Below are 26,190 nucleotides of genomic sequence, written 5' to 3'. Positions count from 1 at the left end.
ACAATTTGCACACAACCAGGCTTTTATCCAAGCTGCCATCAGGAAGAGTTTTAAAAGGAAACTTTCTGCCCCACAAGCTCAATCTCGTCTTCCTTCACTGTTCACCAGTGCCTGACTTCACTCAGTGCTTCCTGTGCTTCTTCTTCATGGCTACAAACAGACTTTAGGTTCATTACCGCCACCTACTGGGCTGGAGTGTTCATCAGTGTTACCAGTGTGCCAGAAATGAGGGAACTGAGGAGGGTGCAATTACTTGCGTTATTATTTTTAACACGTTATTTTAGCAGTAATTAATTCATTGAAATTAACGCGTTAAAGTCCCAGCCCTAATATATATATATATATATATATATATATATATATATATATATATATACATATATATATATAACCGCTGTCAAACGATTAACATTTTTAATCAGATTAATCACAGAGTTGCTGCGGGGGGATTTAGATTAATCATGACTAAATATCATTCATTTTTAATCTATATTAATCGTATTTCATTTTGCATGAGGAAACAGATTCAAGAAAGAAAGGAATATATATGCACTTAACATGTTTATTAAACTGTGCTTCGGTGAAAAAAACTCTTCCTGCAGAGTGTGCCTATTACTGTAAGTTGGTCGACTGTTCCATGTTTGGGTGTTTTTTGTATTCAAAAAGAGGGCCAACGTGCTGTTTAGCGCAGGGGTATTCAACTAAAATTCAAAGAGGTCCAGTCAGAGAAAATGCATTAAAGCAAAGATCCAGAAAATCTTAATGCCTAACTTGAATTAGTGTGATATATGTTGATGTAACCTGGTAGTTTTATTAGTGTCTGCATGTAATCAATAACTGACCATCAAATCAAATAAATTCAGTACGGTTCGGAAACATTTTGACAACATTTATTAATAAATAACTTTCAATATAACTGTACATTCTAAAATAAAGTGAAAAATAATGACTGAACAACCTGAACCAACTGATTACATCTTTAACAATACCTAAATCTCAAAAAATTTAAACAGTTGAACACCTTTACATTTTTTTCTGTCTTGTATCACTCCCCTTATACCCCTGCTGCTTAATGGGAGAACTGAGCTGCCAGTATTCTGAATCGTGGTCTGAATGGTGTCAGGGTCATTCTCAACCACATTTAAAGCTCATTGATGAGTCTGGAACCATATTTAGTTTGGATTATATTCATAGTTGAGAAGCTGGCTTACAGCTGTATGTTGAGCCTAACATAGTCAACATGTGCAGGGCGACTTTCCTCTCGGTGTCGATTTGTTAATTACTTGCCACGGAATGCAGCGGAGTTATGTGACGATCGGCGTACATTTGTCTGTGAATCTGTCTGTCCGTCTGCAACATTAGTTTAAAACAAACGGATTTGGGTGAAATTTTCTGGGAAGGTCAGAAATGGCAAAAGGACCACCTCATTAGATTTTGGCAGTGATGCAGTTTATACAGACCTGATCAAAATCTTAAGACCAGTTGAAAAATAGCTAGAATTTACCTTTTGTACATTTGGATCTTAATGAGGTTTTAAGTAGAGCTGCAATATGCAAAAGCAAGAAGGGGGAGTGAGACAAAAAGCACTTTGAAAAAGTAATTTATTGAAAACAAGTAAACTGAAATAGGCTGTTTATCTGCTGATCAAAAGTTTAAGACCACAGGCTATAAAAGCCCAAATCTGCTCAAAATTCTCATCTTCTGTCAGGCATTCACACGGTCATGCCCTCCTGATGGCTAAAGCTAAGAAGCTTTCTCTTCTTGAACGTGGTCGGATCGTCGAGCTGCATAAACAAGGCCTCTCGCAGCGTGCCATTGCTGCTGAGGTTGGATGCAGTAAGACAGTCATTCTAAATTTTTTGAAAGATCCTGAGCATTATGGAACAAAAAAGTCGAGTGGTAGACCCAAAAAAATTACACCTGCGCTGAGCCGGAGGATCCGATTGGCTGTCCGTCAAGACACAGGGCGGTCCTCAACTCAAATTAAGGCCCTTACTGGTGCCGACTGCAGTGCAATAACCATCAGACGGCATCTGTGGGAAAAGGGTTTCAAAAACAAAAAACGAATTCAAAGACCTCGTCTCCTACAACGCCACAAAACTGCCCGTTTAGACTTTGCCAGGGAGCATCAAACACGGGACATTGAAAGGTGGAAAAAAGTTTTATTCTCTGATGAGAAAAAATGTAACCTTGACGGTCCAGATGGCTTCCAACATTACTGGCTTGACAAGGAGATCCCACCTGAGATGTTTTCTACCCGGCACAGTGGAGGGGGGTCCATCATGATCTGGGTGCTTTTTCATTCAGTGGAACACTGGAGTTTCAGGTGGTGCAGGGTCGTCAAACGGCAGCTGGTTACGTGCAGATGTTGCAGCGGGCATCCCTCATGACTGAGGGCCCTTGTCTGTGGTAACAGCTGGGTTTTTCAACAGGACAATGCTGCAGTTCACAATGCTCGCTTGACGAAGGACTTCTTCAGGGAGAATAACATCACTCTTTTGGACCATCCCGCATGTTCCCCTAATTTAAATCCCATAAAGAACATTTGGGGATGGATGGCAAGGGAAGTTTATAAAAATGGCCATCAGTTCCAGACAGTTGATGCCCTTCGTGAAGCCATCTTCACCACTTGGAGCAATGTTCCCACCAGCCTCCTGGAAACACTCACATCAAGCATGCCCAAACGAATTTTTGAAGAGATTAACAAGAACGGTGAGAAAAACTGAGAAAATGTTTTGTTCTGGTTTGGAGAGTTTTTTGTAATTTTTTGAGCATTGGTCTTAAACTTTTGATCAGCTGATAAACAGCCTATTTCAGTTTACTTGTTGTTTTCAATAAATTACTTTTTCAAAGTGCTTTTTGTCTCACTCCCCCTTCTTGCTTTTGCATATTGCAGCTCTACTTAAAACCTTATTAAGATCCAAATGTGCAAAAGGTAAATTCTAGCTATTTTTCAACTGGTCTTAAGATTTTGATCAGGTCTGTAGTCTGGATCCACGGATTTGTTGAGGATTTTCCATTGCGAGATATAGCGGCCATTGCCGTAACCATGACAACAAGTGAACACTGTGTCAGTTACCTGTTAGCCTGCTGTCCTTTATATTAACCTAGGCAGGTTGCGGTGTGTGTGTGTGCATGTGTGTGAGTGAGGGTGAGTTAAGGATGAGCGCTGCAGCGGTGTGTGTTGTTGCAGAGACGAATGTGGAAGCGGAGGCATAGTGAGATGCACCTTGATGATATAGCCAGTCATAGAGGGCAAGTGTGAGAAGCCAGTGTACACTGGATGAACTGTAAATGTGGACAGTTGCTGCCGGTGCTACAGTTTAACTGGTGATCAGGTTACCTGGCAATAGTTGCCATCTCCAGATGTTTCGTCTGCAGATTCGTCACGATCAGACCTGGCTTTACGTGAAATAAAGATACCAGATAAAGAAGACCTCGCCGAAAAATGTCGGCATCACTACTTAATAAAGTCTATATCCGTGTAAATATCATCTACAGACAGTAAAAAGAAATGTGCGGGCTGAAGTAAAAAACACATATTTTTCAAGTACGACGAGAGGATTCGAAACCACGTTAACCAGCGATAAAATTACAAGCTCACTGTTTTACTCATTGTGCTACCGATCAGCTTGTCATCCTGTCAGGTGTTTAACACCTGGTGATTGTTCAGGAATCACGCCCATGTCAGCTGGGGATAATCACAACTTAACACAGGCTGCCTGGTTAAGAACGAGTCAGAAAACTATTTATTGTCTCACCAAGAAAACTCACAACATAGAAGCACGTCCACTGCTGTGTTGTGTGTTAGTTTGTGTGTTCAGTGGAACAGATCCAGAGCAGAACTTCGAGCTTAACTCGGGTTTGTTCTCAGAAACACTCCGACCCTCAGCAGCCTCCCATCATAACAACACGCAGCAGAACATTAGCTTGATTTGCTAAAATACATCAGAACAAACTGAGGCCACGTTGTTTAAACTACTCACTTGGAAAACAATAAAAACCTAACCAAAAACAAACCAAAGACTAAATTACAACATATATCTAATCACAAAATCAAAGAAAAAAAACATATCCGGTAATCAAAAAATATACAGAACATAAAATAATTACTAAATCACAAAAAGACAAGAAATTTAAACAAAATGATTAAACCAAAGCAAACTCAGGGCCAAATTAATAGAAATAACAGCACTTAACAAATAATGGGAGAGTGTCCCCACTGTTTACTTTGTTTAAAATACAAGAGCCAGAGGCTCGACATAAAAAGCCAACAGTGCAAATATACCACAATAATAAAACGAAACCCAGCTGCTTCGTCGATGCTCAGTGTTGGCCAATCATACAACCACGCGACGGAGCAGCGCGGAACTGTGAGGAGGTAGACCTGATGCTGGTAGCCTCGAAGCTAGTGAAGCAGCTCAGCCTGCGGCACCCGAGGCAAACTGTAGCTGCAGCAAAGCAGCAGCAGGAATCAGAGCCAATTGGCCACTAAACACCCAAACAACACAAAAAGACATAGGTTAATGATGCAAAATGATAAGGTAATGCCTTACCCGAAAACAAAACAGGCCATGTACCTGCAGATGGCTGAGAGCCACACACACACACACACACACGGGGAAGATGGAGCACGACAGAAGCAGGTTAGCCGCCGTAGCTTCCTACAAATAGATCAGGCCTTTAACATGTGTACAGGACCCTGCCCTAACTGAACCAGGCATAACAAATGACCAGTGACCTACTTGACGCCACTTGCACGTTGTACTAAATAGTCCAGCAAGACACTTGAAATGTTTGTGCGCCCCTTCACACTGAAGTCCCGTAACAACACCCACTGACCCTCCTGCAGTGGAGCAGTGTGAACACGCCGATCATGATTGTTCTTGCGACGCTCTGCTGCGACTCTCAAAATCTCTTGGGCACCCTCAAAGGCAATCTGTAAGCGGGTCTGGTGCTCCTGAATCCACTCGGTGATGTCACCAACAGGATCCTGAACACGACCCAACAGAAAATCAACTGGGAGCCGGGGCTCCTGGCCAAACATTAACAAGGATGGAGATTCACCAGTCGACTGGTGGAGGGTGGTATTATAGGAGAACAGGAGCTGGGGCAGACAGGAGTGCCAGTCCCCCTTCCGAGAGACAGGCAGAGTGTGCAGCAAGTTGTGGAGTGTTCGATTGAACCGTTCACACTGCCCATTGCCAGCCAGATGGTATGGAGTGGTGAGAGATTTTTCAGTGCCATAAAGGCTACAAAGCTGCTGAATCAGACAGCTTTCAAAATTGCGACCCTGATCAGAATGTATATGGGCCGGGACACCAAACTTACAAAACCATTCCGTGACCAAAACCTGAGCCACAGTGGGAGCGCGTTGGTCATGGGTAGGAATGGCCAGTGTATATTTACTGAAAACGTCGGTCATGACGAGGACATTCTCAATCCCAGTATGGGTGGGTTCCAGCACAGTGAAGTCCATGGTGAGGATTTCATTTGGCCGAGAGGCCAGCAGGTGCCCCATGAAGCTGCGAGCAACATGCTGTGTGTTTTTGGCAACCTGGCACCTCTCACAAGACTGGCACCACTGTGCCACATCAGAGGACATGCCTGGCCAATAGCACCACTGCCGTAGCAGCTCCAAGGTCCTCTCCACACCTTGGTGGCCCTGCCACTGGTGAACTTCGGTTAGCACCTCCTCTTTCAAGGTGGCCGGCAACAGCAGCTGCAAAATTGCCACGGCACCATCAGGATGATAGACCTGCCGATACAAGATCCCACCCCTCTCCACCAGGCGGTCCTATTGGTGCGGGAGAGCCAAGGCAGGTGGAGAAAGATGTCGGCGTTCTGTCTGGTTTGGATGCCACTTCTGTATCCAGAACTCCAAAACTTCCTGGATAACAGGATCAGCCTGCCGAAGTTGAAGTAGATTAGAAGGGGCATAATGAGGCAAAGCTGCGATAGCAGCTTGGGTTGCTTTGGACTCTTCCAACTGCAGGGCTTGTTGCAAGGGTACAGGAAGTGATGTGCCAGGGAGCATAGCTTTCATGTTCTGTGCACCAGAAAGATGCTGGCGGGACAACGCATCAGCGTTCTTGTTAACCCTCCCCGAGCGGTATCGGATGTCAAAATCAAAGAGTGCAAGATGGGCACAGCGTTGTTCCGTGGCACCAAGCTTGGCAGATGACAGGTGGCTAAGCGGATTGTTGTCAGTATAGACCACACACTTATGACCAAGCAAATATTCCCTGAATTTTTCAGTCATAGCCCACTTGAGTGCAAAAAACTCCAGCTTCATGGAGCTATAGCTGTCCATATTGCGCTCAGTGGGCCGCAGACCTCTGCTTGCATAAGCAATTGGCCTTATATTGACACCCAGCTCCTAAACAGCACTGCTCCTAAACCACCATGACTTGCGTCGACCTCAGGATGAAGGGGAGGGAGAAGTCGGCATAAGCCAGCACAGGTGCGGTGGTAAGTTTGGTCTTAAGTGCCTCAAAGCTCTGGTGACAGTCGTCGGACCACTTTTCAGCAATTACATGCTTTGATCTCTTCCCAGACTTGGTGCCCCCCATCTCTGCCACCAGCCTGTGTAGAGGAGCAGCCAACTTAGCAAAACCTTCCACAAACCGGCGGTAATAACTTGCAAAACCGAGAAACGACCGCAGTTCAGAGATGGTAGTTGGAGGTGGCCAATTTGCGACCACCTCCACCTTGCTGGGGTTGGAAGCAACACCTTGGTCAGAGATCACATGGCCCAAAAAACGCACCTCCCGCTGGAAAAAGGCACACTTGGTGAGCTTAGCCTTGAGGCCCTTCTGCTGCAGCCGCCTGAGCACCACCTCCGATCTTTCCAGGTGTTGGGCCACGGTGGAAGAGAAAACCACAATGTCATCAAGATACAATAGCAACGACTGGCATTGCAGATCGCCAAAGATCCGTTGCATCAACCTCTGGAAGGTGCTTGGGGCATTGCAGAGGCCAAAAGGCATGTGATTCCATTCAAAGAGGCCAAACGGAGTACAGAAGGCTGTTTTAGGTCTATCTACCTCTGCAACTGGAACCTGGTTGTAACCACTGGCAAGGTCCATGGTTGAGAACCAGCGAGCGCCTGTTAAGGCATCAAGGGACTCCTCGATGTAAGTAAGAGGAAAAAAAAAGACTTTTTCACAAATATTTCATGACAATATTTGAGACTGTGTAACCTTTTAAGGGTGTCCCAAAACTTTTTTTCCAACACTGTAGAGTATATGTTTGCCAGATTATGGAGTAAGCATGTCAGCTTCCTTCTGTAGGACGGCCAGGTTAGGGGTGTGTTGCAAGTGCTAGTTGCTTCAATTTGCTGAAACATAGTTAACGCAGAGCTGCTTTGTGGTTTAAGAAAGCCAGCATATGTGAGAACAAATGTTGTTCTCACGCAAAACAACTTCAACCTGTTGGTTAGTGCTCTGGTGGTCTGCTGCCACGCAGCTGCTGAGGAGAGCGTTACTGTCGTCTACTCAGCTACTGTTGTCATATTGGACCATTTACTTACATCTCCTGCAGCCTCTGTTCCCTTAGCTTGTCATCATAAAGTGTCATTTTCTTTTTTTTTTTTCTTTTTTTTTGTCTGCATTTGTTCTCATTGTTTGACTCCACAAAAGGGGAGTCAACATTATATGAGATTGATGCATATTTTAGTCTTGCAGCCAAATATTTTAATATTTAGTGCATGTGTGTGTGACCATCACCGGCCCTCCCTGAAAGCTAAGCAGATATTCTTTATTAGAATTCCCTATTATGAGCCAGGGAGGGCAGTGCTACACCTCAGTGATGTGTGGGGTAAACAAAGACTGGACAGGACGAACAGGATGAACAGGGATAGAAAATAACAGGCATTGCTATTGCAATTAAAGATTGTAAGGTGGTGTGTTATGCCCAACTACTAACTGTCCATCAATAAAAAAAAATAAATAAATAAAAATAAAAATTTGAAAAAAGAAAAGAAAACCAAACCAACACAAAAGAAAAAGAGATTCAATAATAAATGAACAAATGGTACTGAGCACCATAATTGTGAGTGTCTTGATAGTATAGAATAGAACAGAATAGGCCAGAAAAGGATACTAGTGCGAGAGAGAATGAGTTTAGGGTAGAGACTGGAGAAATTCTCAGCACATTCTGGCGGGACCCATCAATCGCTGAAATGGGACTCGGCAGTAGCTGGCAAGACCTGATCAAACATGCAAGTGTGAAGAACCCCGAAGCCCAGAACAGCAGTCACGGCAAGGCAGGGCCAAGTCAACAGGGCATCCCTCCCCCCGGGCCGTAGGAGCCACAGGGCGGCACCCCCAGAGAGCCACCGGGGCCACCGTGAACGACGCGAACCCGGAGAACAAGAGAGAGCAGCTACCGACACCCCCTGCGCGCCCAGACCGACCCAGGTGGCCCGGGGCACGAGGACCCACCCGCCACCCAAACCCTAACCCCGCCCACCCCAGTCCCCACCAAACCCCCCACCCCACCCGCCCACCCCCACCCCCTCTCACCCCCCCCCCGAGGGGGCCAACGGCCCCACACAGCCAGGAAGCCAGACACAGGGGCCGAGCGGCCCACCGAAGGGATGGCAACCAGCCCATCACAAGGCAGGCCACCACCGGGAGCCGGCCAGAGGAAATCGGAGCCGGGACCCGATGTGAGTCCAGGGGGTAAAAATGGACAGTGTGGTGGGGCCCGGCGATGCCGACAGGGAGGCACCCCGCATACCCCCCGCACCAGGCCCCAGGTGAGCGCAGTACACCCAGGGCCCCCACTCCCCGCAATGCGCCCTGACAACCCACCAGGACAGAGCCACCACATGTCATCAGCCCGCAGTACAGCCACAGCGCCCACCAGGACGGCCAATCCAGCCCCCGCAGCCCACCAAGAGCCATCGCACCTGCCCGGACCCGTCGGGCACGCAGGAGAACCCCCCCCCGACCACAGCCCCCAGGTCCCGGGGACCCCCCAGCCACAGCAACACGGATGATGGTCCACCCCCGCCACCCCATAAGGGGGCCGGGTCCCACCAGTGAGGCCATATTAGTGAGATCCCCCCATTACTCCCTGTTAATATGTCTCCCGATCCCAGACTGGAGACATTATCCCTGCACCGTGATAGTGTAACCCTGAGTGTCATGTGGTGCATTAAAAGTGGGGAGGCTGGGCGAGGCGTCCAGGGGGCGGGCCAGAGGACCACAGAGGATGGCTACTCTGCAGCCTACCCTGGCCCAAGTTCCCCGAGCCGTCCCAGACCTACCCCCAAGGTGTGAGTGTGTGTGGTGCATTAAAAAGAAATTAGAGAGCAGGGGAGGCAAGCAAGAGGGTGATGGGGAAGAGACAAGGCCGTAGAGCCCTGCCATCCGCCCCACCATAGAGCCCATCACTCCTGCCCCCACCTGCTCTCGGGGCCCTAGCTGTTGTGTCCCTATATGTACCTAAGAGTAACTATATACAGTGATGTGTGAAGTATGTGAAGTGCACAGTAAGAGGCAGTCTGGTGTGGATCCGGCCCATGAGGAGAGAGCAGCGGGGGAGACAGGTAGTAAGACCACCGGTACTGATGCAGAGGGCCCCCAGAGCCCGGAGGCAAGAGGCCAAGGTGGGCCCACACGAACCCGACCGGCCCGGCCAGCACCGAAACCCCCAGAAGTCGCAGCGCTCGACCAGCGCCCTGGTAGGCGCCACAGCCTGACCACGGGCCAGCTGCATGCAGCACCCTGCCCCGGAGGGAGGACCAGGCCGCACCACTAGGAAGCAAGGGCCATGAGCCCCCACGCCCACCCCGGAGCCGGCACGTCCAGGATGCAGGGCGCCCACCCCGCAGCACCACCGAGACCCCACCCACCCCACTACTCCCCAGGACAGCACCGGGCCCGGACAGAAGCCCCCAGCCAGCAGAAATTTATCTCCAGTGGCGGCACACAGGCAAGTACCAAGGCCTGTGCCCGGATGAGCCAGAGCCACCCCCCCAGAGAGACCACCCGGCCCCCATGCCAGACTCCCAGGCAGCGGAGGGCCCCCAGCCCCCCCAGGGGAGGGAGAGGGACGAGGACGAGCGGCCAGGCAGGAGAGGAGGAAGGAGGAGGGAAGCAGAGCAGGAAAGGACAGGGGAGCGACCGGAGGGCCGACCCACCCCAAACCCCAGGGCCAGCCAGGGCGCCCCAGAAGAGACCAGCCGCCGCCACCCCCAAGGCCCCGGGAGAGCGCACAAACCCAGCAGACCCAGGGCTCAAAGGGAGAGACACCGGGGACACCCACCCCCAGGCAGAGGGGCCCGAGCCACGCCGGCCCCGCAGAGCCAGAGAGCAACCCCAAGAGCAATAGGGAAGGGACACCACTAGTGCATGCACACAGCCTTGAAGTCCATGGTGCCATCCTACTTAAAAAGGTAGAGGGTTAATAAACTGAAATAAAGCAGAGAGAAGTCAGACCATACACACAGACAGAATAATAATTACAATTTTATGAGGGAAATGGCATACGCCCACATACAAGCGGAGGCTATAGATTAATATTTATTTATTTAATAAATGGAGACCATTTTTCTTTGAAGGAGTCCAATTGGTTTTTTCTGATAGTAGATATTCTCTCAAGTGAAATGTGTTCTGTGAGGAGGTTCAGCCAATGGATGATGTTGAGGGCTTTCTTATCTTTCCAGTTAACTAAAATTGTCTTTTTGGCAATGGCGATAGCTGCAAGTGTGGGTTGGATATGAATGTCTGGAAGGGCTGTTTGCGTTAGATCACCAATTAGGCAAACGTTCGGGGAATGTGGAATCCTGCAGTCCAAAATATTGGAGAGTTTCTGCGTGATTGTTACCCAGAATTGATAGACGGGTGTACAAAGCCACAGAGCGTGAAAGTAAGTGTCAGTCATGTTTTGGGTGCATTGCGTACATGTGTCTGAGCGTGAGAAGCCCATTTTGTACAGTTTATATTGCGTTATATGCGTTCTGTGAAGCACCTTAAATTGGATCAATTGCAAGTTGGTGTTTTTAGTCATTTTAAATGTGTTTTCACAGATTTGGGTCCAAAAATCAGAGTCAAAAGATTTGGATACATCTTTTTCCCATTTTTGAGTTGGTAGGTGTATAGAGTGTGTCTTTGAGAGTAAACCATAAATTTTTGAGAGATTCTTCTTATTTCTTGGAGAGAGTTTCACAATGTAGTCGACAAATTCAGGTGGCTGTAAATCCGTTGGCTGTAAAGTAGTCTGAAGCGATGGAATTCTACTTGTAATAGTCTTCTTTACCTGTAGGTACTGAAGAAAATTTCCATTTCTTATTTCAAATGTTTGGAATAAGTTTATATATGTCCTAAATGTGTTATCATCCAGAAGGTGATGGAGGTGAGTGACTCCTCTCTCTGCCCATGTGCTGAAATAAAGAGCTATTTTGTTGTTTGCAAAATCAGGGTTGTGCCAGATTGGGGAGAGTATACTGGGTTTTAATTGGGAGCCTGTGGTTTCCAGTGCTTTCCACCAAGCAGACAAGGTGGAAGTGATCATAGGGTTCTTGAAGCAGGAGTGATGTTTAAGGGCAGAAGTGATAAAGGGAAGGTCAGAGATTTTGATCTGGTTACAATCTAACTGTTCTAGTTCCAGCCAGGGGTTATATTCTTCATGAGGATGTATCCATTTGGTGAGATATTGTATTTGGTTGGATAAATAATAATACATGAAGTTGGGAGCCTCCAGTCCCCCTTCGGATTTATTCTTCTGGAGGGTAGTCAAACTGATTTTAGCCTTTTTATTCTTTGAGTAGAATTTACCAATAGCGGAGTCTAATGATTGGAACCACTTTGATGTGGGTTTAAATGGAATCATGGAGAAAAGATAGTTGATTTTAGGTAATATTTTCATTTTGACTGTAGCTATTCGTCCCAAAAGGGAGATGGGGAGGTTGTTCCAACGCCTCAGATCATCACAGACTTTGTCCAAAAGTGGAGTGAAGTTCAGGTGAACTAATTCTGAGAGTTTGGAGGAAATATTTATGCCCAGATATCTGATGTTGCCAGTAGGAAAAGAATAATGCGAGTTTTGGGCTGCGGGCTTCCACGAGTTTTCTGTTAAAGGTAATATAATTGATTTTGACCAGTTGACGGAGTAGTCTGAAAGACGCGAGAAGGTTGTGATGAGGTTAAATACTTCCTTTACTGAAGTTTTGGGTTCTTGTAGATAAAGTGAAATGTCATCTGCGTATAGGTTAATTTTATGTTCAGACTCCAGAGCACAGATACCTTTGATATCGGTGTTCTGACGTACAGCTGTTGCTAATGGTTCGATAAAGATCGCAAACAATAAGGGAGAGAGTGGGCATCCCTGTCTCGTTCCCCTTTGCAGACTGAAGCTTTGTGAAGTGATCCCATTAGTGGTGACTGTAGCCTTGGGTGAGTTGTACAGAGCCGATACCCACTGGATAAATGATTCTCCGAAGCCAAATTTGTGGAGCACAGCAAAGAGAAAGGACCAATTAACTTTGTCAAAGGCTTTTTCTGCGTCCAGTGACATAACAATAGCTTCTTTGTTGTGGCGTTGCGTCAAAGAGATTAGATTTAGAAGTCTTCTGATGTTGTTGGTGGAGTGTCGGCCATTTATAAATCCTGTTTGATCGCTGTGAATTATTGATGGGATGATTTTCTCCAGCCTAGAGGCGAGAGCTTTTGAGACAATTTTGATGTCGATGTTGATTAGTGACAGAGGTCGATAGCTAGAGGGAAGCGTAGGATCTTTGTCTGGTTTCAATAATAATTTAATTGCAGCTGTATTCATGTGCGGACTGATATAACCATTATTTTTAATCTCTGTCACTGTCCTGAAGAAAAGGGGTGCCAACATTGACCAGAAATGTTTAAGAAATTCAGCAGGGAAACCATCAGGACCAGGTGCCTTGCCTGCTGGCATACTGTCTAATGCACATTGTAATTCTTTCATAGTCAATGGAGCATCTAATATGTCTCTGTAATTTGACGTTAGTTTGGGCATGTTTAAATTGTTGAGAAAATTATGATTATCTTCTATGTTTGGGTTAACTGCTGCTGAGTATAAACTCTGGTAATAATTATAGAAGGTCTGGTTATTTCCTGAGGTGACTGAGTATACTTTCCTGAGGGATCCTGAATTGCTGTTATGAAGGATTTTTCTTTATTGCGCTGGAGTTGGTTCGCCAGAAATTTTCCTGATTTATTATTGTGTTCGAAATCTTAGTTGTTGTAATAAAAACTCTGTTTTCTTGGATAGGATATTATCGAGGTTTAGTTTTGCATTTTGTAGTTCGGACCATAATTGATCACTTGGGTTTATTGCATAATTCTCTGTAAGTTGTTTAATTTTTTCTTCAATTTCTTTCTCTGTTTGTAGATCTTTTTTTTTTCTTGTATGAGGAGTATGATATTATTTTACCTCTGATTACGGCCTTTCCAGTTTCCCAAAGCAAAGATGGGGGTAAGTCATCAGAGTCATTGTTTTTTAGAAAGTCTGCCCACTCACTCCTTATTACTCGATCAAATTCTGGATCTTTGAGTAGAGAGATGTTGAGGCGCCAAGTCTGAGGAGGTTTAGGGATGGAATCTGTTTGCAGGCTGAGTGATATTGGTGCATGGTCGCTGATAATGATTGGGTGGATTTTAGCAGTAACTTTATGTGCGATAGAGTTATTTAAGAGGAAAAAGTCAATTCTTGAAAATGTTTTGTGTACCGCAGAGAAAAACGTATAGTCCCTCTTTGTAGGGTTTTTGAGTCTCCAGTCGTCTAGTCCGAAATCTTTCATATAGTCATGTATGACTTTAACTGATTGTGACTGTTTAACGTGTATTGGACTATTAGATCGATCTAGTGAAGGGTTTAAAACTATGTTGAAGTCACCACCGATAATAGTTATTGAGTTAGCAGATAAGTCTGCTAAGTGAGAGAAAACAGTGTGAAAGAAGGCTGGATCTTCATTATTCGGAGCATAGAGGTTTACAATAGAATATAATTTATTAAAGATTGTTGCCTGGATAATGATATATCTGCCCTCTGAGTCCGTTACTGTACTGTTTAAAGTGAATGGAATTCTCTTATGGACTAGAATGGAGACCCCTCTTTGTCTGCTGTTATAACAAGATGAAAAGATGATACTATAATTCGAGTCTGATAAACATTTTTCTTCCGACTGTAGTAAATGTGTTTCTTGAAGGAGCAAAATATCTGCTTTTAATTTAGAGACATAGTCCATGATTTTAACTCTTTTTGTTTGTGAGCGTATGCCATGAACATTCCAGGCTACGATATTAAACTTGAACATACAGAGAGAAGATGTTCTGTCACTGAGTATGTAGTAATGTAATATAACATCTGTGTGTGTCCTTGTGAGCTGTCTGTTGCTGTCTGTGAGCTGTGAGTGTTGGAGAGAGATGTATACAGCAGGTCAGGATCTATATATACATTATATAATAGCACATCATTGCCTGAAAAACTATCAACAAACACATTATAAAACATACAAGCACAATAAACATGGGGGTACATAGGGTGTGAGTGAGAGTGTGGGGGGTGAGTGTGTGAGAGGGGGAGAGAGCTAAAGGGAGACATATAGAGAGGGAGAGAGAGAAAAGTAGAAGGAGGAGGGGGTTCTCCAGTGGGGAGTGTAGGTTAGGAGAGTGAGACATTTACACCTGTGAGTTTTTTTTTTTTTTTTTTTTTTTTCTAAATAACATTTTCTAACATAAATGACTAAGTGATATATTAAACGTTTAAGCCATTTTTTTTTTTTTTTTAGAAGAGCCAGGGGGGAATGGAGGGTTCCCGAAATAGCTGCCCATCTATGTATAGTTTGTCCACAACCAGTGCAGTCCGTTTACCTTTCTGTCTGTGTTCTTTCATGATGGGGTATAATACTTTGCGCCTCTCGTTGATTTCCCTGGGAAACTGGTCGTTCATTCCCGTCCTTTGCTTCTTACGAGCACTTTCTGCTGGAAGTGCTCGAACTTTGCAATGATGGGACGGTGTCGGTTTCCTCCTCGGGGTCCGAGCCGGTGGACGCGGTGGAAAGTGATGTTTTTCACCGTTTCCGCAGGGATTTTAAGCGCCGACACCATGAAGTTTTTAACAAGGGTCTCTGGGTTATCCGGTGTGGACTCAGGGATACCAGAAAAGATCAGGTTGTCCCGCATGCTCCTCGACTGGATGTCCAGGACGGTCTCCCTCAGGGTTTTGTTTTCTTTTTTAAGTGTATCCACCTCTGAAGTGACCGCTGTCAGCGTGGACCGGAGTTCGGTGTTGTCCCTCTGCAGATCCTCTATCTGCTGGTGGGTGAACTCCAGGCTTGCTTTCAGGTCTTTTATCTCCTGGTGAAGCAAGCTAAGGATATCGAGCTTCTTATTAATTGACTCGAGAACACTTACCTGGATATCCGTGACCTCCAAGTCTTGTGTGTCCGTCGAGGAGTCTGCCTTCTTCCTCTTGCTCGGGTTGGCGTCTTCCATCGTGCACCGGACGAAGTAGTCGTCAATAAAGTTCTCAAGGTCCTCCACTGTGAGCACTACCGTTTCCGATCTTGAGCAGGCTATTTAGTTAGGTTGTTGTTTTATTTATTTATTTATTTTTAATACAAATACGTCGAGATAACGGCGATTTGTTTACTTCTCATCTAGCAGCTGGGAGCCGCCATGTTGAATTTCGTCACTCTCACTGAATCTCGCGATCTCACAGCATCTCGCGATCACTCCCGCCCCTAAAGTGTCATTTTCTTTAGGCCAGCATGGAAGTCATTGTAGTTCTGACTGGCACACACACTTAAATGGCCAAGATGTCATTAAATAAAAAAAAAAAACAAAACAATACGCTGTTTTATCTGAAAGCTTTTGATTCCTGTCTGAACTTATTCCATTCTCACCCTGTTGTGAAGCTACCTTGTCAACCTTATTTTCCCTTTAGTTACTAAGTGAGGTCTTAATAGCCTGACATGATCGACTCTAACTTAATCTCTCTTACTAATTATTCATAAAGCTTTAGAAGATGTGCTAGTAAGGAGGAAAATCTAACCTTCGCTTTAAAACCTTCCTTATTTACCAACTTCATGCCAGTTTTTAGAAGTGAACTGCAGAGACTAAAACGCTTGTTTTTCTCTGTTGTTTGAGGTAAGAAAACACAAATGTCCCCACTTCATCAACTAATGAAGTCTTTTATAAGTCTCTTAATCGGTGAACAAGCAATCTTTGTTTAATACAGTATATATGACTGTATAAATTATAAATAGGCAGGAAGCCCCTGAGAGTTTCTTGAGCAGTTGGTGGAAGGATTTCATGGATTCTTTGCTGTCTATCTTTGTATTGTCTCTCCGTGGTGAGTGATGACTGGGTGACTTGAAGCATGCGCTGACTCAGTTTCCACCACCAGTGTGTGAGTGTGCCTGCTGTCTCTGACAAATCAATGAGAAGGCACTTTTTGACCCTCTGTGCTGTGGAGAGTTTACCACATTTTCAATGATGTATCATGTAGACAGGGCATAGGTAGAGAGTGGGGTTTAATGTAAAGATAACAATTAGCTTGTGGCTGCTCAGGAAGGCACACGGAACAGTCCATTATCTGAAGGAATTTGCCTGACAGCTGTCTCTTTTCCAGGCATTGCGGTGCAGATAAAGAGGTCAGGCTGAAGACCATTGGACCTATGATGGGTAAGCGCCTCTTCAAATATCATGAAATGTTTAAACAATTTGTGTCCATGCCTCTATAATATAAGCCTCATTAGAGTTTTCTCACCCTTTCATACAAGCTTCTGTGTTGATAAATCAGCTATTTATTGATGCCACAATGATGCTCTATGAATGATTATGTTAACTGTTAGTAACAGCCACCACCCTTTTTATACATCTGTGTTCCTTCCTCTCTACTTCAGTCTGAGAATGGATTTGCAAAGTCTGAGAGATTTTTAACATCTTTGATGCTTGAGAGTTTTGGCTACATTTACTGCAAGTAAAATTGATGCTGATCAAATGTTTTTTGGTGACTTTTATTTTTCTGCTCCCATAGTTTTCTAATCATTCCCTATGGTGCAGCTGTTGACCTATTTATATTTAAACTACTTTGTTTCAATCTGTTTCCAGTCTTGATAGTAAATTTGGCTGAAAAAAGGTTACAATTGCTCACTAAAATATTTTTTGGTGATAATATTATTAATGGTTGACGGAATGTGCTTCAGTGTATTGAAAAAAAATCTAATTTGTTTGGGATTATTGAGAAAAGTTGAATAATAGAAATGTGGAAAGAGTACTTTGGGCCAAAAAAACATACATTTTTTTCTTAAACTGAAGATAAAAATGTAACATTGATTGATGGTTTGCAATGATTTTTAGGAGACAGAATTTGTTTAGTGATTACTGTTTCTTATTTCTTAAAAATGTTTTTAAATTTAATGTGGGAATTTGGAAGAAGTGATTCATTCTGATTTTTTGTATATGTTTGTCACATGATAAATTAGTGTAAATCTATCAAAAGGAAATCTAAACAGTTTCTGGTATCACCCTGATAAAGACGAGGTTAGAAAATTCCATATATAAGCTTAAACAGTAAGGATTTCAGTAACAATTTGGACAAAGGGAAGGCATTATATTGCATGGGTGAGGGTCCTTACAAATACAGTAAAACTAAATATGAATATTTGCATGCTTATAGCAGTGCATCAGTCATATCAGCACTGGGCTGTATTTTGTAATATGGCCTGCTGCAGTCACTGCATCAGTTAACATCTAAAAAGTTTATTGAGAATACCTCTGACCTTTATGTTATAGAACTGCTTTGTAATAATGTTTAATGTGCTGGAATTTTAAAGATCTGTCAAAAATAAAAACTCTGCCAAAGCTGTCTTGATTATATCCCATGGGATCTGATCCACCCGCACCCCTTCTCTCCTGCAGTATAACTGGCCTTGCTTTCAAAGGAATAAAACTCAACCATTGAGTGTCGAAGTTGTCTGGGAACACTCCTGGCATTTTTGGCTTGAGATGTCTTAAGGCTTCTGGAAGCCTTTCAGCTGGGCTACAGTCTACTGTGTTAGTTCTGAGTGTATGTGTGTGTATATGAACACACAGCCCATATATGTGTATATATATATATATATATATATATATATATATATATATACGTATATGTGTATATATATATATATATATATATATATATATATATATATATATATATATATATATATATATATATATATATATATACATATACATATATATATATACATATATATATATATATATTATATACACTTTGACTGTAAGCAGTAAGTATTATAAGATTTCATTTAAGCGACATTTTGGAAATGTTAAACACTGTTTACAAAGACAAACCTGTTTTGTGTTTCAGCTTTTCTAAAAATACACCTAGTCTTTCAGACATTGCGAGCAAACGATCAAGCTCAAATAATAAGCTAGTAAGGAAATGAAATCCCAAAGGTTTCGAAATAATAGAAACTTCCATATCTGCAATTCTTAGGCACATAAGGATCTTTCACCAGCTGATGATTATGTGATATGGTCAAGAAATGTGTGGTTGTTTTATTACCTTATTTGGAGCTGGAACGACTGAAATAAGCAGTTTATTACCATGGCTCATCATTTCTTAGTTAAAGGTACAGTATACTGTTGACAGTCTCAAAAACACAGATTCAGACTTTACATACAGTTTCATAGGTAACAGACCTGATTCTGTCAACTTGTGGGGTGATGATTTCTGTATCATCATTCATCTTCAGATGACTTTCTGGTTCAAATATGTATGGCTGAATTAGTACAATATTTCAACTTGCCATTGTGTAGCATAGAGTAGTTTTATGGCATGAGCAGAGTCGTTGGTGAGCTAGTGTGCTCAAGCTGCAGCCCAATGGTAAGGAGTGGCTGGAGAGACAGGCAGGGACTTCATAGAGTTGCACATTGTGAAGGAAGCATGCATGTATCATTACATCTATTCCATATTTAGATGGAAAGAGTTTATTTTCATGAAAATTGTTTCTGAATTTGTGGGAGATAAAATCAGTGACAGGAGAGGGATCGTAAATGTCAAGCAACACAGAAAATAGATTTTGAAACATGTTGTAACTGAAATAATACTTAACTATCAACAGGATATGTCTCTAAATCCACTGATTTGAAACTATTTAGTCTCTTATATTATGCTTTTACATAAACAGAGGCCGGAGGTCAGGCTTAGATATCGTTTTCCTGATAATGTTGGAAATGTGAAGTCCATTTACTCTGTAGGTGTTATGATCCTGCTCCAGCCCCTGCCCTTCTTTCCCCTTCTTCCTCTTTTTCCTCCTTTCTCCCTTGGGTCCTGATTTGTTTTTGTTATGACCTGTCTCTTTGGCTCCCTCTGTCTGTCACCTCTCCCTCATGTCTCTCTCTCTCCCTGTCACTCACCCTCCTGCTCTCCCTGTTTCACCTGCCTGCATTCTGCTACCTGCTGATAACCATGAGTTTCAGCTGCAGTAATCAGTTCACTCCATTCACCTGTTCTCCACCTCACCTCCACCTACTTAAGCTCTGTCCTTTCATTCACTCCCTGCTGGATCATAAAGACTCACTCCCTGTCATGGACTCACTGCTCTCTTTTGGACTCTGCTTCCCCACTCTTTGGCTCAGTTTTTCCCCCTGGATTTTCCCCACCTGAACTCTGTTCTTCTCAGGACTTCCACCTGCCCTGTTTCTAGTCTCCAGCCTGCCATAGCCTCACCTAGACTCTTGTCACCCCCATTCGTGGATAACTGCCGGTCCCCTCTGTCTTCAGCTCTCTGTCTGCCTGTCCTGTTTCCCCGCCAACTTCCAGATTCCCCGTGTCTGCCTACCTTGCCCCATTAGTCCTGTCCCACACTGGTTTTGTAAGTACTTCGTTTGTTGCATAGTTTAGTTTATCCTGGTTTGGTTTTTGTAGTTTAGCAGTGGGTTTTTTGTAGTTTTTGTAATGTACTTCATTCTTGTCTTAGATTTGGTTTAGTTTATCTCCTGGTTTGTTTTCCCCTTTTTGTACTGGTTTAGTTATTGTTAAAATAAAGACCTGTTTCCGTTGCCACCTGTCTGACTTATCTGTGCCTGCGCCTGAGTTCTCCAACCCCCCCCCCCCCCCCGCCCCCCCAACAGTAGGAGCTCCAGTGTTTCTGCTTCAGTTCTTGTAACTACTTTCTACACTGTTCAGACAATGCAAGTCTTGAGTCCTTGTTGTTAGACCCTATTGTATATGTACTCTGTATTGTCCCCTTTTCAGCAAATTAATGAAAGACTCACATTTTCAGCTTACCAGCTGCAAACCATTGATATGCTACTATCTACACATGTCGGAGAGAACATTCGTCACATGCTTCTGTGACTGACATAGAGAAACGGCTGATGGTTCAGCAGCTGGTACCTGAAAGAGGGACCTTCTCTTGGTTTTAACTTTCTCTCCGAGCAATCGTTTTACATGACCATACTACTGAATTCGAAGCACTGCTGTTTTTTTGTATGTCGAGTTTGTCGGACAATGGCTTGGCTACGAAATCAATATTTCATTAAAGCAGAGCTTGGAGCAGCTTGGAAATAAGTATGAAATAACTGCTGATTAACATGTAGTATTAAGAGGCTGCATTTCAGTCACTATTTAATAGTCATTCTGTTGTCTTACAGTAGAAGTAGAAACATGTCTAAATGAGGTTTAGTAACTGTATTAAAATGCAGTACACATGTGCAAATGGTAGGAAAGAAATGTCAACTCTCTTCACAATTTCCACAGAGCTTTGAGGGACACAGTTAATGCTAATGGTATCGTTGGCTGCATTAACTACACAATATACTGACTCTGACCATTAATCTCATAGTAATCCCTCCCACCAGAGATGTAAGCAGGAGAGGTGAGGAGTTGATGCAAGGAGAGAACAGTCAAGGCAGCAGGTTTTTAACAAAATGAGACCTCTTCACCTTACAGCATCAGTTTAAAGCCACGTCATGTAAATATGAAGTGTGACACAGTCGATCACCTGTACATTGTTTTATTTTATGTGCGAAAAAGAAGAAAATGAGCATGAGTAACCCTAATCCACTCTCAATACAGTGCTTCAAAGATATAAACAATTGTATCATATTTAGAAAAAAAAAATCTACATTGAATGTGCTCGATCTGTCATTAGGAAACGGCTCCTTCCACAACAAGCACCTTTCCAATAAGATTCTTCAGTCTGTTCAGTAAAACCATAGAGGACACAGTGAGGATACAGCTGTGCATCCTCACTCACAGCCCCTCCAGCAGCCTTCTCGAGCCTCAATCCTCGATATGCACAAAGCTGTGACTCTCTAAAAGCTTGAGTGGATATAGCTAATGGATTAATGTACAAACATCTGTCTTGTCTCCTAAGAATTACATTTCAATGCAACTAAATTCTTCCAGCAAATAAGTTTTAAAGAAAACAGAATTGCAACCTCACTGTCTTTTCTAATGAAGAAATATTATTTAATGTGAAAAGTTGCAATTATGTGTATATAAAGCGTATCAGTTAATGTTCTACTTCAATATTTTTACCTGAAATAAAATGTGCACTTTTAGAGAGATTACAGTAATATTCATCTTATTTGCCACATTTAGTCCATGGCAGCTCTTAGATAAAATAAGGGAAAGAGCATGGGCTGGTTCAAGACAAAATCAAACATTTATTTAAAGCCAGAACCTTTCCCTAACCAAAGTGCTTTTGTTATCTAAATCCAAGGCAGAAGCCTGGATGCAAAGCCTAGTCTTTAGTGTAAAGTTAAGGGCTTTATCTGCCCACCATCCATCCTACCCACCCCATGTGGACTCAGTTTCAAAATTCATGTAACAAAAGTTAGATCTGAATGGAATTCGGCCACTGGGAAAGCAATTTCCATGTTAAGAAACAATTTTAGGACGCAGGACTGGCTCAAAGAAACTCATGAACAACATCAGTGCAGGTTCTTCCATTGTTCTGTCCCACATTTACAATCAGCATGTACCAATGTTGGAGTCTTTTCAATGGCATGTATACTATATCAAAAGCATTTGAAATGAACAGTGGAAATGCAAACAAGAACCAGATAGGAAGCCCCAAGTTACAGGTAAGACAGGGTATGTTTAGAATGATAGCCTAATATTTTATTTGATCAATTCGCCTCCATGTTTCTGTTTGTGCAGATTTTTCATGTGATGAAACAGACAAAGGCCCGCCGGTACAGATGCACAGCCTCAGAGAGTTTGAACAGGTAAGAGTGTGTGTTCTAATACAAGCTGTGTTGTCATTTTATTACCCTGACTGGGGTCAGATCATGCATGCTATTTGGTGAGTGTGTGATGCTACAACTGCGATGGGAAGAAGAGCTGGCAAAATAAGGCAACAGCAAAAACCGATCTTCTCGTGCTAATATCTTCTGTGTCATAGGCTTACCTCTGCTCACTGTTAATGACGATTTAGGTGTGTTTGTGGTAATGATGTCGCAACTGAGATTCTGAATGATTCAGAGAATTCTCTTCTTTCCTTCTGGCTCCTCACAGTCCCTGTCACACACTGTGATACTGTTTCCTTATTATTACATTAATATTAAGGATGCAACTTTTTCACTTTTTTGTTTGTTTTCTTTGCCCTGGTCCTTATCCAGATCTGGAATAAAAACATTTTGTTTGCCAATATGAAATCCTTTGCTGATGTCCTGTATAATACAGTTGCACAGTGCACATTGCTAATTAATATTTCAATTTAAACTTAATTTAAACTTCCATTGAAATGATATGCATCACATCATGATTGCATTGGTTGAAACCCACTTCTCACTTTTGGTATCCAGGTCTTTCACTATACAAACATTTTTAGCTGAGAAAAATTAAAAGAAGAAAAATGACAATAATATCCATCCATTATCCACACACTGCTTACTCCTCATTCAGGTTGCGAGGGGGCTGGAGTCTATCCCAGCTGACTTAGGGTGAAGGCAGGGGAGACCCTGTACAGATCACCAGTCTGTCACAGGGCTACAAATAGAGACAAACAATCACACTTACATTCACACCTACAGACGATTTAGAATCACTGATTAACCTCATGTTTTTGGACTGTGGGAGGAAGCTGGAGTACCTGGAGGAAACCCATGCATGCACAAGGAGAACATGCAAACTCCATGCAGAAAAATCCCAGGAAGGCCGGGACATGAACCGGGGTTCTTCTAGCTGCAAGGCGACAGTGCTAACCCTATCCTTATGACAATAATATAATAACAAGAAACATTAGCGTTCCAGCAGTGAAACTGTTTAGACTGTAAATACATTTTCAAAAGTCTGCATATGCAGACCACTGAGGCTTTTTTCAGCAAACTTGTATCAAAGTTTCATGAATCCACTCTGTTCAAAGTAGCCAAGATCAATGCAACCTGAGTTTGGCTGGATCCATATTATGTCTAATCAGTGTTTTAGGTCCCATTGCATGCTGAAACTTTACGTGAGTATATTGGTTTCAAACAAACTCTATGTCAGCTCTTATCACATCCTGCACCAACATCACTGTACAATTACAAAAGTACTGTACATTATTGTTGGGGAATCCTGTTGCCACTGAATAATAAAATGTTTTTCATTTTTTTAAAAAACATTTTATTTTTTATATATATATATATATATATATATATATATATATATTATTGGTGGACGCGATTTAAAAACATCATTCTAATTAATTACAGGTGTGGTAATTAATTAATCACATTTAATTGCAGTTTTGTCAAATAGCAATATTTGACACAATAAGTAAAGTTTTCCAATTCAAATAAAATTGTGGTTGACAGTTGAATCAATAAATAGACATATGTGTTTATAATTTAAAATTTATTTAAAAAAAGAAAAATGGGACATACAGAAAAAAGTGATTTTGATGACTTAAAGCCTGAATTTAGTTGTTTTTTCCACTGTATGGCACATAAAATCAGCATAAGTAGTTTCAGAAAGTTGAAAATCCAGAGATTCATTCTGTTTTCATCTTTTCTGGGTCTGATAAATGGTGTAATTTTGATGGTTCTTTTTATAGGAATATCAATTTTTATTTATGTAATTTTTTAAAAACAAAAGTTTATAATTCAGTTATTAAAATAGATATTTTTCTTGTTTAGGTTATTCCTCTTCCAAGGAGGCAGAGCCTCGACGGAGTAAAAACTTAAACCACAAAAATGTTTCATTTCTATTTAGCTGCATTTTTCAACTGTCTGCTACATTCACAGATCACTGCAAATCTAAGTGCAATTATAGCAGTTTTATTCAACATTTTAAGACTTTCTGTAAACTCAAGCACTGTCTACAAAAGTGGTCTATTATTGGATGGCTACACCGTTAGCCGTTAGCATGAGTCGTAGCTAACGTTAGCTCTGGTGCTAACAGCAACATGTTTTACATTGAGGTGATACTGTCGGCTTGAAGTGACGCAGTGATCAGAAAACTCTTTGTTGTACAATTTGCACACAACCAGGCTTTTATCCAAGCTGCCATCAGGAAGACTTTTAAAAGGAAACTTTCTGCCCAACAAGCTCAATCTCATGTTCCTTCACTGTTCACCAGTGCCTGACTTCACTTAGTGCTTCCTGTGCTTCTTCTTCATGGCTACAAAAAGACTTCATTCAAGGTTCATTACCACCACATACTGGGCTGGAGTGTTCATCACCGGTGTGCCAGAAATGAGGGAACTGAGGAGGGTGCAATTAATTGCGTTATTATTTTTAACGCATTTTTCGCCATAATTAATTAATCGAAATTAACGCGTTAAAGTCCCAGCCCTTATGTATGTATGTATGCATGTATATATGTATGTATGTATATATGTGTGTGTGTGTGTGTGTGTGTGTGTGTGTGTGTGTGTGTGTGTGTGTGTGTGTGTGTGTATCATCACATGACTCTACCAAGGTTCCGCCTCCTTGGCAGTGTACATATATGTGTATATATATATATATATATATATATATATATATATATATATATCACAGGAACGACAGACAATGATCCGGCGCTGCACTGCACACAGCGCCAGTCTTTATAGCAGGGGAGGATGAGAGATTAGCTGCAGCTGCGCAGGTCCTGCAGCTGCACCTCATCTTCTCTCATCAGGGCTGTGACATTACTACTTGTATCCATCTATTCAGTTTCTATTGAGAAACTGAGAAATGTGACAAAAAACTGCAAAAATATCTTTACTGTGTAAGACTTTCTCAGGCAAGAATACGATTTTTTTGATTTCCATCGGCAGGCTGGAGTATTTACAGTTCAGACTCTCAAAGTATAACAACTGGAAACAACTGATTTTCAATGTTGAGCAGAGACATAACAGTCAGGGTCTCGCTTGAAAAATATCCACATTCTGATGGAACACATTAAAGTGGTTGACCTTTCTTTACCTCTGAAGTTTTACATTACAGTCTCTGACAGTGATAGTGTGGCTGGTCCTCTCATGTTAATAGAGCAGTCTTGATTAGTGAACCCAGGCTATGGCTGACTGTGTCTCTGTACAGTTTGTCCTCTCTCCACATTTGTGTCAGTTTAAACAATCAATCCTCCTGCTAGCTGGTTGGAAGAAATGTAAACCTGCCAAAGCAGTATTTGCACCTGTCAAACATCCAGTCCTGAGGTTTTCAAAAAGAAAAAAGGAAAATCACCCAACCAAAAGGCCCCTTTCTCAAATGGCCTTCATTAGTACACAGGATAAATTGAAAGCACATGGCTACCTATAAATGTAAATTCAAACAGACCGTGTACACTCTTACAATGATAGAAGGGGGAGGATTATGTATAATCTTGGCCATTAAAACCTCAGGACAAATTAAGGCTGGTAATCTGTTATTTTTTTTCTTGGCCTCAATGTTCAGTTGTAAAAACACCCATATGCTGTGAAAGGTCTGTCAGAGATAGAGTGGTAGAAAAGGACTGTATTTGCACTGTACAGAGACCAAAACAAAGGCAGAATATCCAAATTATATCAATGTTGCAGCTGAGAGCAGAACTGCATGTGAATAAAATAGCATATTTCTTTTGATTCACTTTAGCTCCAGAGTCATTCATCTTGACCAGGCTTCAGGTCAGATTACTATGTGTGTGTGTGGGTATGATTCACTGATTTTTGTGCCTGCCAACTTCAGCTCTATATGGTATGTCATAAAATGCAGAAGTAGTGACAGTGCATAAAACACA

At 42.6% G+C, this 26,190-nt stretch overlaps 1 protein-coding gene across 11 annotated transcripts in view; it reads left to right on the top strand.

Moving 5' to 3' along the window:
* pde4dip (phosphodiesterase 4D interacting protein) overlaps positions 1-26,190 on the top strand; it is a 170,594-nt gene that overhangs the window by 6,297 nt on the left and 138,107 nt on the right. For all 11 annotated transcript variants that reach the window (XM_055005964.1, XM_055005976.1, XM_055005960.1 and 8 more), the window contains 2 exons: positions 16,618-16,670; positions 22,171-22,238. In XM_055005964.1, coding sequence (XP_054861939.1) covers positions 16,664-16,670; positions 22,171-22,238 — 75 coding nt within the window. In that variant the 5' untranslated portion in view covers positions 16,618-16,663. The remainder of the gene's footprint in view (positions 1-16,617; positions 16,671-22,170; positions 22,239-26,190) is intronic.

Source organism: Amphiprion ocellaris, chromosome 2, assembly GCF_022539595.1.
Source record: "Amphiprion ocellaris isolate individual 3 ecotype Okinawa chromosome 2, ASM2253959v1, whole genome shotgun sequence".
NCBI classification, from domain to species: domain Eukaryota; kingdom Metazoa; phylum Chordata; class Actinopteri; family Pomacentridae; genus Amphiprion; species Amphiprion ocellaris.
Note: the sequence above shows the minus strand (reverse complement) of the source record. Positions and strands in the feature narration are given on the sequence as shown.